The sequence below is a fragment of the Panthera uncia genome, chromosome X, assembly GCF_023721935.1.
Source record: "Panthera uncia isolate 11264 chromosome X, Puncia_PCG_1.0, whole genome shotgun sequence".
NCBI classification, from domain to species: domain Eukaryota; kingdom Metazoa; phylum Chordata; class Mammalia; order Carnivora; family Felidae; genus Panthera; species Panthera uncia.
The window spans coordinates 55301009-55312598 of NC_064817.1; the positions used below are offsets into that span (position 1 = coordinate 55301009).

The following is an 11590-nucleotide window of genomic DNA, read 5'->3' on the forward strand; positions in this document are numbered from 1 at the left end:
TGTGTGTGTGTGTGTGTGTGTGTGTGTGTGTGTGTGTGTGTGTGTGTAGTTCTTGACATTCACAGGGACAAAGAATTTTGAGTGTAGAGCACAATGCCCAAATGTATGAAATGTCCATACACACCTGGAATAGTTACATAATGGAAGATAGTACCCAGATGTGTGGGAATTGTAAGATTATAAATGTGTACATACTTAGAAATAGTGGTGATCAATGTGAGGAGACACAGTAGAGCTCATTTGGAGGAATGATTTAAATTTAGCCTTCAAGGGTGGGTGTGATTTAGAAAAGGACATTTCATTTATTAAAGTGAGCAAAAACTTGCTTTTGAATTAATAGGGTTTTGAAAAGAACTTTTTGGCTTGAGTGGTAAGTTTCAAGGTGTAGTCCTCACTGCTCCCAATTAAGATAATGCTGTAAGGTTTTTTTTTTTTTTTTTTTTTTAACTTAATATGTCATGGATATTTTCTCATACTTGAAATGACATGACTTTCAAGGATTATACTTTTTGGCATCTTAAGGAATCTTTATTAATTAAAAAATGCCAGACTATGCTGACTTTCTAAAAATTTCTATTTTTTAATTTAAACCCAAGTTAACATATAACGTAATAATGGTTTCAGGAGTAGAATTTAGTGTTTCATCACTTACATATGACACCCAGTGCTCATTCCCCCCCCCCCCCCACCCCAGTACCCCTCCAGCAACCCTGTTCTCTGTATTTAAGACTTTCTTGGGGTACCTGGGTGGCTCAGTCATTTACACATCTGACTCTTGATCTTGGCTCAGGTCATGATCTCATGGTTCGTGGGATTGAGCCCCATATCAAGCTCTGCTGATGGCACAGAGCCTGCTTGGGATTTTTTCTTCACCTCTCTCTCAAAATAAATAAATAAACTTAAAAAATAAGAGTCTCTTATGGTTTGCCTCCCTCTCTGTTTTTATCTTATTTTCCTTCCTTTCCCCTATGTTTATCTGTTTGGTTTCTTAAATTCCACGTATGAGTGAAATCATAATGATATTTACCTTCTGACTTCATTTAGCATAATAAATGCATCCTAGTTCTATCCATGTTGTGGCAAATGGCAAGATTTCATTCCTTTTGATTGCTGAATAATATTCCAGGGTATGTATACATGTGCCTTATCTTCTTTATCCATTCATCAGTTGATGGACATTTGGGCTCTTTTCATAATTTGGATATTGTTGATAGCGCTGCTATAAACATTGGGGTGCATGTGGCCCTTCAATTCAACATTTTTGTCTCCTTTGGATAAATACCTAGTAGTACTATTGTTGAGTCATAGGGTGGCTCTATTTTTAGTTTTTTTGAGGAACCTCCATACTGTTTTCCAAGTGGCTCTACCAGTTTGTATTCCCACCAGAAGTGCAAAAGTGTTTTCTCCAGATCCTTGCCAACATCTTTTGTTTCTTGAGTCGTTAATGTTAGTCACTCTGACAGGTGTGAGGTGGTATTTCCTTGTGGATTTGATTTGTATTTCCCTGACGATGAGTGAGGTTGAGCATCTTTTCATGTGTCTGTTAGCCACCTGGATGTCTTTGGAAAAGTGTTCATGTCTTGTGCCCATTTCTTCACAGGATTATTTGTTTTTTGGGTGTTGAGGTTGGCAAGTTCTTTATAGCTTTTTGGACACTAACCCTTTATCAGATATGTTATTTGCAAATATCTTCTCCCATTCAGTCAGTTGCCTTTTAGTTTTGCTGATTGTTTCCTTCACTGTGCAGAAGCTTTTTATCTTGAGGTCCCAGTAGTTCATGTTTGCTTTCGTTTCCCTTGCCTCCAGAGACATGTCAAATAAGAAGTTGCTGCAGCCAAGGTCAAAGAGGTTTTTTGCCTGTTTTCTCCATAGGATTTTGATGGTTTCCTGTCTCACATTTAGGTCTTTCATCTATTTTGAGTTTATTTTTTGTGTATGGTGTATGAAAGTGGTTTAGGTTCATTCTTCTGCATGTCGCCATCCAGTTTTCCCAGCACCATTTGCTGAAGAGACTGTCTTTATTCCATTGGGTACTCTTTCCTGCTTTGTTGAAGATTAGCTGACCACACTTTTGTGGGTCCATTTCTGGGTTCCCTATTCTGTTCCATTGATCTATGTGTCTGTTTTTGTGCCAGTACCATACTGTCTTGATGATTACAGCTTTGTAATACAGCTTGAAGTCCAGAATTGTGATGCCTCCAACTTTGGTTTTCTTTCTCAACATTGCTTTGGCTATTCAGGGTCTTTTCTGGTTCCATACACATTTTAGAATTGTTTGTTCTACCTCTGTGAAGAATGCTGGTATTTTGACAAGGATTGCATTGAATGTGTAGATTGCTTTGGGTAGTATTGACATTTTAAGAATATTCTTCCAATCCGTGAACATGGCATGTTTTTCTATTTTTTGTGTCGTCTTCAGTCTCTTTCATAAGCTTTTTGTAGTTTTCAACATATAGATTTTTTTTTTAACGTTTATTCATTTTTAACAGTGCATGAGCAGGAGAGGGGCAGAGAGGGAGACACACAGAATCTGAAGCAGACTCCAATCTTTGAGCTGTCAGCACAGAGCCCGATACCGGGCTAGAAACCAAGAACCACGAAATCATGACCTGAGCTGAAGTAGGATGCTCAACCAACAGAGCCACCCAGGCGCCGCACCCCCAGCATACAGATCTTTTACCTCTTTGCTTAGGTTTATTCTTAGGTATTTTATGGTTTTTACTATTATTGTAAATGGGATTGATTCCTTGGATTTCTCTTATGCTTCATTATTGGTGTATAGAACTGCCACAGATTTCTGTACGTTGATTTTTTTATCCTGTGACTTTGCTGAATACATGTATTAGTTCTAACAGTTTTTTGGTGGAGTCTTTCAGGTTTTCCACGTAGAGTATTATGTCATTTGAGACTGTGCTGACTGTAAACGTAATCATGTTGTTTTTCTTGTTCTAGATCAACAACAAAGCTGCCACTGGAGAGGAGGTTCCTCGTACCATTATTGTAACCACCCGTTCCCAGTATGGGTTACCAGAAGATGCCATCGTGTACTGTAATTTTAATCAGTTATACAAAATTGACCCTTCTACTCTGCAGATGTGGGCAAACGTGAGTATGCGTAGATTCGTTATTCATGTCTAGAGACTACTAAAGATTATTATGTAGGCCGTTTCGCTGAGGCTGCCCTCTATCCCTATTCAGGAGCTGTTGTGCTCATTTCTAAAATGTTGAAAAGAGTAGGTTTTTCAGACGTTTTTGATTTCTCTTTCCAGCGTCTAAATATTACAGTATGAGCCTTTATAATTTATGTATTCAGCACCAGGGATCACACTTTTTCTTAAAGGGCCATCTTGTATATATTTTTGGTTTTGCAGTCCATACCCTGTTAACATTTGCTGAACTCTGCCATTGGAGCAGGAAAACACCATTAAACATTGTGTAAATGTATGAGTGAGTGTAGGTGTGTTCCAATAAAGTTTTATTTACCAAAAATGGCAACATGCCAGATTTGGCTTCCAGGTTCTAGTTTGCCAGCCCATGGTCTAAACTGATAGCAAAGGTGTACATCTGCCCATACTTAATATTCTTGCAATACTGTAGAGTCATAACCAGGAAGGAATTGATTTATGCCATTACCTGTCCATTCATCAGACCAGTTTGCACAAACAGGACCCCTGAAAGTTTTAAACTTTAATATAACTGGCTCTTATATAGAGCTAAAATATGAGATTGTGTGTGTGTGTGTGTGTGTGTGTGTGTGTGTGTGTGTTTAAAAGGAAAGGTGTGGGTGGAAGAGGAAGCCGATGAGTACAGGCTTACTATCCCTTAATCTTTAGTTGCAAGTGTTCAAAAAAATCCAAAAACTAACAGCTTTTTCAAAAGTTTATGGCAAATTTATTTGATAGCACACCTGCCCTAAACTGATGTTAGGCTGCTTTTTGGTCTTTTATATATTCCAATTAATATGAATATTCCTACATCTCAGTGCAGAGGTACTAGTGTGTTTGTTTATAGGGAGTTGCTGCTGAGGGTATTATACATATGTACTGTACTGCCTTTTTAAAATCTGAAGTATCCTGAAATCTGACTCCTATCTTTCAGGGAAGGGATGGTAAACTTGTGTGGTAACATTGAATAGGTGTAGATCTAAATCAGGAGTTGGCAAGACTGTGGCCTGTGGACCAAATCCAGCACACTGCCTGTTTTTGTAAATAAAATTTTATTGACACACAAGCTTGTTTGCATATTGTCTATGGCTGTTTTCCAGTGACAAGGGCAAAATCAAGCAGTTATAACAGAGTCCATGTGGCTGCAAAGCCGAAAGTATTTGCTCTCTGGTCCTTTACAGAAAGTCTGCTGACACCTAATCTTGATTAAGCACATAAAGTTAGGCAAGTGTGAGCTGACTTTGTTGTGTCATGGTGGGGGATTTAAAATTTGAAATGGAAAATTTCTATCTCATCGACAAAAATCATTGCCAGTAACAATTCCCACAGGACACAGCTGCCTCAGATTTTGCCAATTAGTAACTTGTTTTGTGTCTTACATCAGTCTTCTCTTTCTTTGAACTCTGGGGACAGCTAAGCAGAACAGGAATGTATGATTCAGTTGATTTCATTCATCTATGAAGGAAAGACAAAGTTCACAGGCTGCTCTGTGGGTGACAAGAGTAGACTGCTAGAATTATTAGAGCTCTATGGGAGCCTTTCTTGAGAAGGGTAGAGCTGCTACTAAAAATTATTCTTATTTCCCCCTTTCAGATTCTGAAGCGGGTTCCCAATAGTGTGCTGTGGCTGTTGCGTTTTCCAGCAGTAGGAGAACCTAATATCCAACAATATGCGCAAAACATGGGCCTTCCCCAGAACCGTATCATTTTTTCACCTGTTGCTCCTAAAGAGGAGCATGTCAGGAGAGGCCAGCTGGCTGATGTCTGCCTGGACACTCCGCTCTGTAATGGGCACACCACGGGGATGGATGTCCTTTGGGCAGGAACACCCATGGTAACTATGCCAGGTGAGTTGCTGATAAATCATAGGAATCTTCTTTGTCCTTTTTATTTTATTTTTTTACAGTTTATTTATTTTGAGAGAGAGAGGATGAGGGAGAGAGAATCCCAAACAGGCTCCATGCTGTCAGCATGAGCCTGATGCAAGGCTCAAACTCATGGACCGTGGGATCATGACCTGAGCTGAAATCAAGAGTCAGGCACTTAACCAACTGAGCCACCCAGGCGCGCCCCTTCCTTGTTCTTTTTATTTATTTTTTATTTCCTTTTAACATATCTTTAGAAGTTTATTTCTTTTGAGAGAGAGTGCGAGTGGGGGCCAGTGGGCAGAGAGAGAGGGAGACGGAGAATCCCAAGCAGGTTTGTGCTGTCACTGTAGAGCCCGATGCAGGACTCGATCTCACAAAACCGTGAGATCATGACCTGAGCCGAAACTAAGAGCCAGACACTTAATTGACTGAGCCACCCAGGTGCCCCTTTTCCTTGTTGTTTTTAAAATCTCCCTGGGGAGACATTTTTAGGTGAAAATTTGTGTACTAGAAACAGCGTTTAGGGCAAGATGATAAATGAGCTTTGTTCACGTCTGAGCACTTTGCTTCATTCTCCTCCTCTGTATTGTGTGGATACTTAACATAAATAACAATAACTGCCGTTTACATTCTCAGACATGCAGTTTGTTCCCTTTTTTATTACAGGAGAGACACTTGCTTCTCGAGTTGCAGCTTCCCAGCTCACTTGTTTAGGTTGTCTTGAGCTTATTGCTAAAAATAGACAAGAATATGAAGACATAGCTGTGAAACTAGGAACGGATCTAGAATAGTAAGTAAACTTCTATGAACAAATTGCATGGTAAAGGAGATAGATGCAGAAAATTTAGAGGGAATATAGGTGTTAGGAAATGAAATCACTAAAGAAGGCTAATATGAAATAGGTGGATTAGTTGTATGATCTCTAGATGAGAGAACTTTCTAAACTTTCGTAAACACAGTGGCCAATAGGTTTTACTATGTAAAGGGTAAATGGCTGGATAAAAGTGAGTCAAGAAAATTAAAAGGCAGGCAAGAGGGGGAAAAAATTTTTCGTTTCTTGATGTCAAGTAATAGTAGCCTGGCTATAGAAAGACTGAAGACCATTTATATCTTAAATTCTTTAATAGGAAAGTAAATAAGGAAATGAGCAGACAAGTCACTGAAGTGGAAATACAAATGGTTAACAGGAAAAACGTTTCAACCTCTGTAGTAGAAGTATAGATATAACACTGTGTTATACCCATTATTTGCCTACAAAATAAAATATTTTTAATATGATACCATTGAGGGAGCACTGAGGTGCTGGCTTTTTCATATATTTCATACAGTGAGTAAGTTGGTATAACCCTTCCTCGAAGATTTTAAGAGCGTTTTAAAAAAACAAAACAAAAACCAGACCTTTGACGCTAATAGGGCCAAATCTTCACTGTAGCATAAACGGGGGGTGGGGGAAAGCATAACTTCAGTGCCCCAAGTGGGTGGGAATTAGAGGGGTGGTGCTTAGATAAGTGATGCTTTAGCCATACAATGAAGTAGTGTTTCTCTCTTAAATGAGGCTTTTCTTTGGGTGTTATGGGTAATTTTTTTCTTTGTGTTTTTCCGAGAAGTAGCATATTCTAGAGAAGTTTAAAAAAGCACCGTCTTTGAATTAGACTGCCTGGGTTTGAATCCATGCTGTCCCACTTACGAGCTTTGTGACTTTGGGCAATTTAGTCTCTGTGCCTTGGTTTTTCCATCTGCAAAATGGGGATGAAGGATAGTACCTACCTTGCAGAGACTTGAGGATTAAAAAAAGGCGTTCCATGTAACGCACTTACAAAAGTTCTTGGTAAGCATTCAAAAGATATGAAGCATTTATTTTCAAAAATTTTCTCTATTGAACATCATATACATCTAAAAAAAATGGTTGAAAATTTTGAATCCAGCCATTAAAAAAAGTAAGATAGGTGTTCTTCAGTCCAGAGATAACTATAGTAAATCTTTTAGTGTATTTAAAAAAAAAATTTAGAGCTTAGTTGATTTCATACAATACTTTTTCCCAACATTCTGTTATAAAATTTTTCAATTTTATAGTAAACACTTCTCTACCTACTGCCTAGATTTTACCACTAACATCTTTGTATACTTAATCATGTATCTTCCCATCTATTTATTCCTCTCTCCATTTAGCAGTCCATATTATTTGATTGATTTTGAAGTGAATTGCAGACATCCGTACTCTTCAGAATGGACATTGTTAACTAGAATTTAATACTTATTTTTTTTGAGGCAGAATTTATATACGGTGGAATATACAAATTTTAAATTTGAGTTTTGAGATATTCCTTTATAACCCAAACCCATGACAGTATATAGAACATTATCCTCACTGCAGAAAGTTCCCTCGTGTTCCTTGTTAGTTCATCCTCCACACCAACCCTCAGAGACTATGCCTGTTCTGATTTTTTTCCCCCATCAAAACTTTGTTTTGCCTTATATAAATGAAACTGTACAGTTTGTACTCTGAATTGTTTTCACTTACGGATACCATTGTGAGGTTTATCCATGATGCTGGCTTATATCAGTACTTCATTCTTTTTTATTGGCGAATAGTATTTCATTGTATGGATGTACCATATCATTCTCCTGGTGACATACAGAACTTAGAAACATAAGATAGAGCACTGACGTACTTTTATCTGGAAGGTAGCATTAATACGATTATGGTTGGGTTGAGGCCAACAGATAATGTGTAGGCATTGTACTAGTTCTGTCACAACAGAGATTGAAATTTTTTTATTGCTTTTAAAAACGTATAGGAGTGGTCCAGCTTCTTGCTCTAGTAGTAATTGTCTCCACAGAAGAATCTTGTGACAAATTACATTTTTAGAAGAGGAGTAGAGAATTCTTTTCCCTTTTTCCCAGAAGAATTAATTGCTTTTTTTTTTTCCTGTCTCTGAGCAGAACCATGGTCTTGGTGATATTCGTAACACTTTTTTAAAATGTTTTTACTTAATTTGTTTGTTTATTTATTTATTTATTTAGAGACCAGATGTGCAAGTGGGGAAGGGACAGAGAGAGAGGGAGAGAGAATCCTAAGCAGATTCCACACTATCGGTGCAGAGCCTAGTGCGCGGCTCAAACTCATGAACCGTGAGATCATGACCTGAGCTGAAGTCAAGAGTTGGATGCTTAACCGACTGAGCCACTCAGAAGCCCTGGAACACTTTTTTTTTTTTTTTTAAATATCGAAATAAACAGTTCATGTACAAGTGGGAAATGATGGCAGTAAATGTAGTACATTTCTTATCCCTTAGGGTATTTTTCTTATTAAGATATTCATAAATTGAATACTTCATATGTTTGGGCATTGGCTATTGTAAATGATGCTTCAGTGGACATCTTTGCATGGCCAGGTTTGCCTGCATCTCTGATTATTTCTTGTGAATAGATTTAAAAGTGTTCATGATATGTCAGAGGGTTATGGCCATTTAAGTTTCTTAACACACACATTGGTAAATCGCTTACCAAAAGGGTAAGCAGTGTACATTCTAACCAGTAATACATAGGAGTAGGCACGTGTCCTTGCCAATTCTGTATTTTATTTTATTTTTTGACGTTTATTTTTGAAACAGAGAGCATGAACGGGGGAGGGTCAGAGAGAGGGAGACACAGAATCCGAAACAGGCTCCAGGCTCTGAGCGGTCAGCACAGAGCCCGACGCGGGGCTCGAACTCACGGACCGCGAGATCATGACCTGAGCCGAAGCCGGCCGCTTAACCGACTGAGCCACCCCGGCGCCCTTATTTTAAAGATAGAAATGAGATGACGGGGGAAAGCATGGTGTCTCTTGCATATACTTCTTTAGGAACGAGCTGAGTATTTTCAGAGGACATGGAGGTAAACTTGATTGTAAGTGTTAGCATTATGTTAGTTGTGATCCTTTAATTTTTCAACCTTGAGGTCAGGGTGGCCAATCAGGAGAGAGAATTGTGTGAAGTTCAGTCATGTATTTTACCACAGAGGTAACTAGGTATTTATGAGGGCTAGTTCTGAGTTTCTGCTCTGATTTTAAAACTTGGTTCTTTTTTGTTTTCTTGCCTAGCCTGAAGAAAATCCGTGGCAAAGTCTGGAAGCAGAGAATATCTAGCCCTCTGTTCAACACCAAACAATACACAATGGAACTAGAGCGGCTCTATCTACAGATGTGGGAGCATTATGCAGCTGGCAACAAACCTGATCACATGATTAAGCCTGTTGAAGTCACTGAGTCGGCCTAAATAAAGACTGTGTGAACAGGAGATTACCCCTGTACCTGAGCCTCAACTTTCCAGGGAAAGGGAACTAGAGAACGTACTTTTTACTTACTGTACAGTATCATGTTGCAGATGGGTGACAAATGATCATAGAATAGCACAGCCAGACTTGCTTCCTGCATGATAGGGAGAGACACGAGATGGGAAACTGCTGTCCCACAAGGAATCTCCACAGAATTTTGCAGCAATCAGGTGGTGCGTAGGTCTGGAAGGTCTGCTCTCCTTTGGTCTTCCATGGGATGGTTAGTGTGGAGGGGAGATGGAGATTGTCCAGCCGTTTTGTGATTCCATGGATTGATCAAGTCTTCTGAATTAATTTTTTCTTTATATTTTGGGTATTGGAGCTTTTAAAAATGTTTGGTTTCAGGTATTTTTATTCACGTGAAGTGTATATGATTCTCTTGAGATAAGGTTTTAAGCTAAAATGTTGCCCCTTGTTTTAGTTTCTGAACTCTACAGATTAACGGGGACTTTGCTGGTGTAGTCTTTTTATAGGTTTTATAAACCACTTGAGCCTATATCAGTCGTTTTAGTGTCTGACCTAATGTTTGGAACTATCAGTGCTTTGTTGGTTTAGATGATGACTTAAACATTTTTTTTTCTGGTCCATTTCCCATTTCCTTCTCTTCCCTTCCCCCACTTTAAAATTTCTCCTGTAAGTCAGCTGACGAAACGAAGTCTGATTTTAAACATCCCAGAGTGTTTCTCTTAAACACGTCATCTGGTGCCAAATGAAAATTCTTAGGAGTGATAATTATGCAAGGCGTAGTTGTGGTACTGCCATTGATGATGATGATGATATAGATTTTTTGGGCCTAGTTTTGACCTATTTCACCAGTGTTTTATCTTTGACTGCCCCTCTATGCTGCTTCCAAAAGTGATAGTGTGTGATAAGATTTTTACCTTCCTTTCTCAAGTTTGTTTTTTTAAGTGAGTCCTGTTCTTCCTATTTCTTTCAGCAGAAATGAAATCCCAGGTAAGTATAAGTATTCGCATATTTGATCAGTAAGTCACAGTTCTCTTCAGTACATTGAATAATGTTCATCAGAAAACATAGGTAAAAAGCTGAAGGACCAGCTGTGTAAATGAGTAATTATTTTTCAGACCTTCTAGGGTATTATATAATAACTGTCTTCTGGACTTGAAGTCTGTACGGATCAGCCTCAATGGTAGCAAACTGCACTGCTACTTGGTTTGGAGTACAAATTAGACTTTAGCCCTCCTGGAGCTTGAGTTCTTGGTATTTAAAAACCATAGGAATAAAATTATTGAATTTCAGCAAAGGATCGAGGGCTTGAGGCTTAAACAAGCCAACATATGAATATATGTTTTGTGTTGCTGTACTGTACTTATGCTATCCAGTAACAGATAATTTTTGTCTGCTAGTAGTGTTCTAGATTATAATGTCTTTCCAAAGCGCTGAGGCAGTGCACCTATTCTGTAGTTGCAGCTGATGCTTGAATGTATCCTAGTTGACAAATTATTGATTAATAAGAACTTGAATTTCTGAAAAATTCTTACTGTTAACCAAAATCTGAGCAAGGAGTCTCCAATGTAATTCTTGCCAGAATTACATGGTAATGAACTGTGTGTACCTTCTAACAATGTAAATCAAGAAACATCAGTTTAGGGATTTAATTTATTTTTACATGATTGAACGGTCAGTTAAAGGTTGCCAGCATGGTTGCAGATAAACTGATGTTTGAAATTCACCAAACTACTTCATGTGAAATAGGATAATATACTTCCAGTGCCCTCAAGGCTGTGGCCTTACAGCCATTTTACATAGCACATCATTCCTCCTATAGGGATGAACTTTTTCCTGGCACGAAAAGTAGCCGCTCTGGTCGAAGCTTTGCTTATTGTAATCGGCTTTTGTTTCCAGGTAACATGTCTGTGGAAGACCTAATTCTGAATAGAGATATAGATATTATTGGAAACTAATTGTTTTTTCTATTATACTCCGCTTTATCAAAAAAGTAAACATTTAAATTGTGCTACAGAAATCCAGATGTTGTCTTGCGATCCTTAAACAATAAATGAATGATTTGCCCTTAATGTGGCTGATGTATTTTGTGTTCTGTTAAATTGAGCGTTGGACAGAATAATTGGGTCATCCAGTGATGAAGCTTACATGTGAACAGCTGCAAACAACAAAAGGACCAGATTTCCCTAGTGTAGCTGCAATATTAAGAGTTTTCTCAGGTGTGGTAGAGGGGGTGGGGTTGGTTTATGACCCGTTACAATGAGGACAGAGCCTGTAA

General features: G+C 38.5%; 1 protein-coding gene across 4 annotated transcripts in view; it reads left to right on the top strand.

Annotated features, from left to right (window-relative positions):
• Positions 1 to 11384, top strand: part of OGT (O-linked N-acetylglucosamine (GlcNAc) transferase) — a 36390-nt gene extending 25006 nt beyond the window's left edge. For 3 of the 4 annotated variants that reach the window (XM_049643946.1, XM_049643947.1, XM_049643948.1), the window contains exons 19-22: positions 2953 to 3105; positions 4758 to 5010; positions 5698 to 5821; positions 9116 to 11384. In XM_049643946.1, the coding sequence (XP_049499903.1) occupies positions 2953 to 3105; positions 4758 to 5010; positions 5698 to 5821; positions 9116 to 9290 (705 nt within the window). In that variant the 3' untranslated portion in view covers positions 9291 to 11384. Of the gene's footprint in view, positions 1 to 2952; positions 3106 to 4757; positions 5011 to 5697; positions 5822 to 8055; positions 8452 to 9115 lie in introns of those variants that run through there. The other variant, XM_049643949.1, reaches the window with a different exon arrangement.
• Positions 11385 to 11590: the final 206 nt, after the last annotated feature.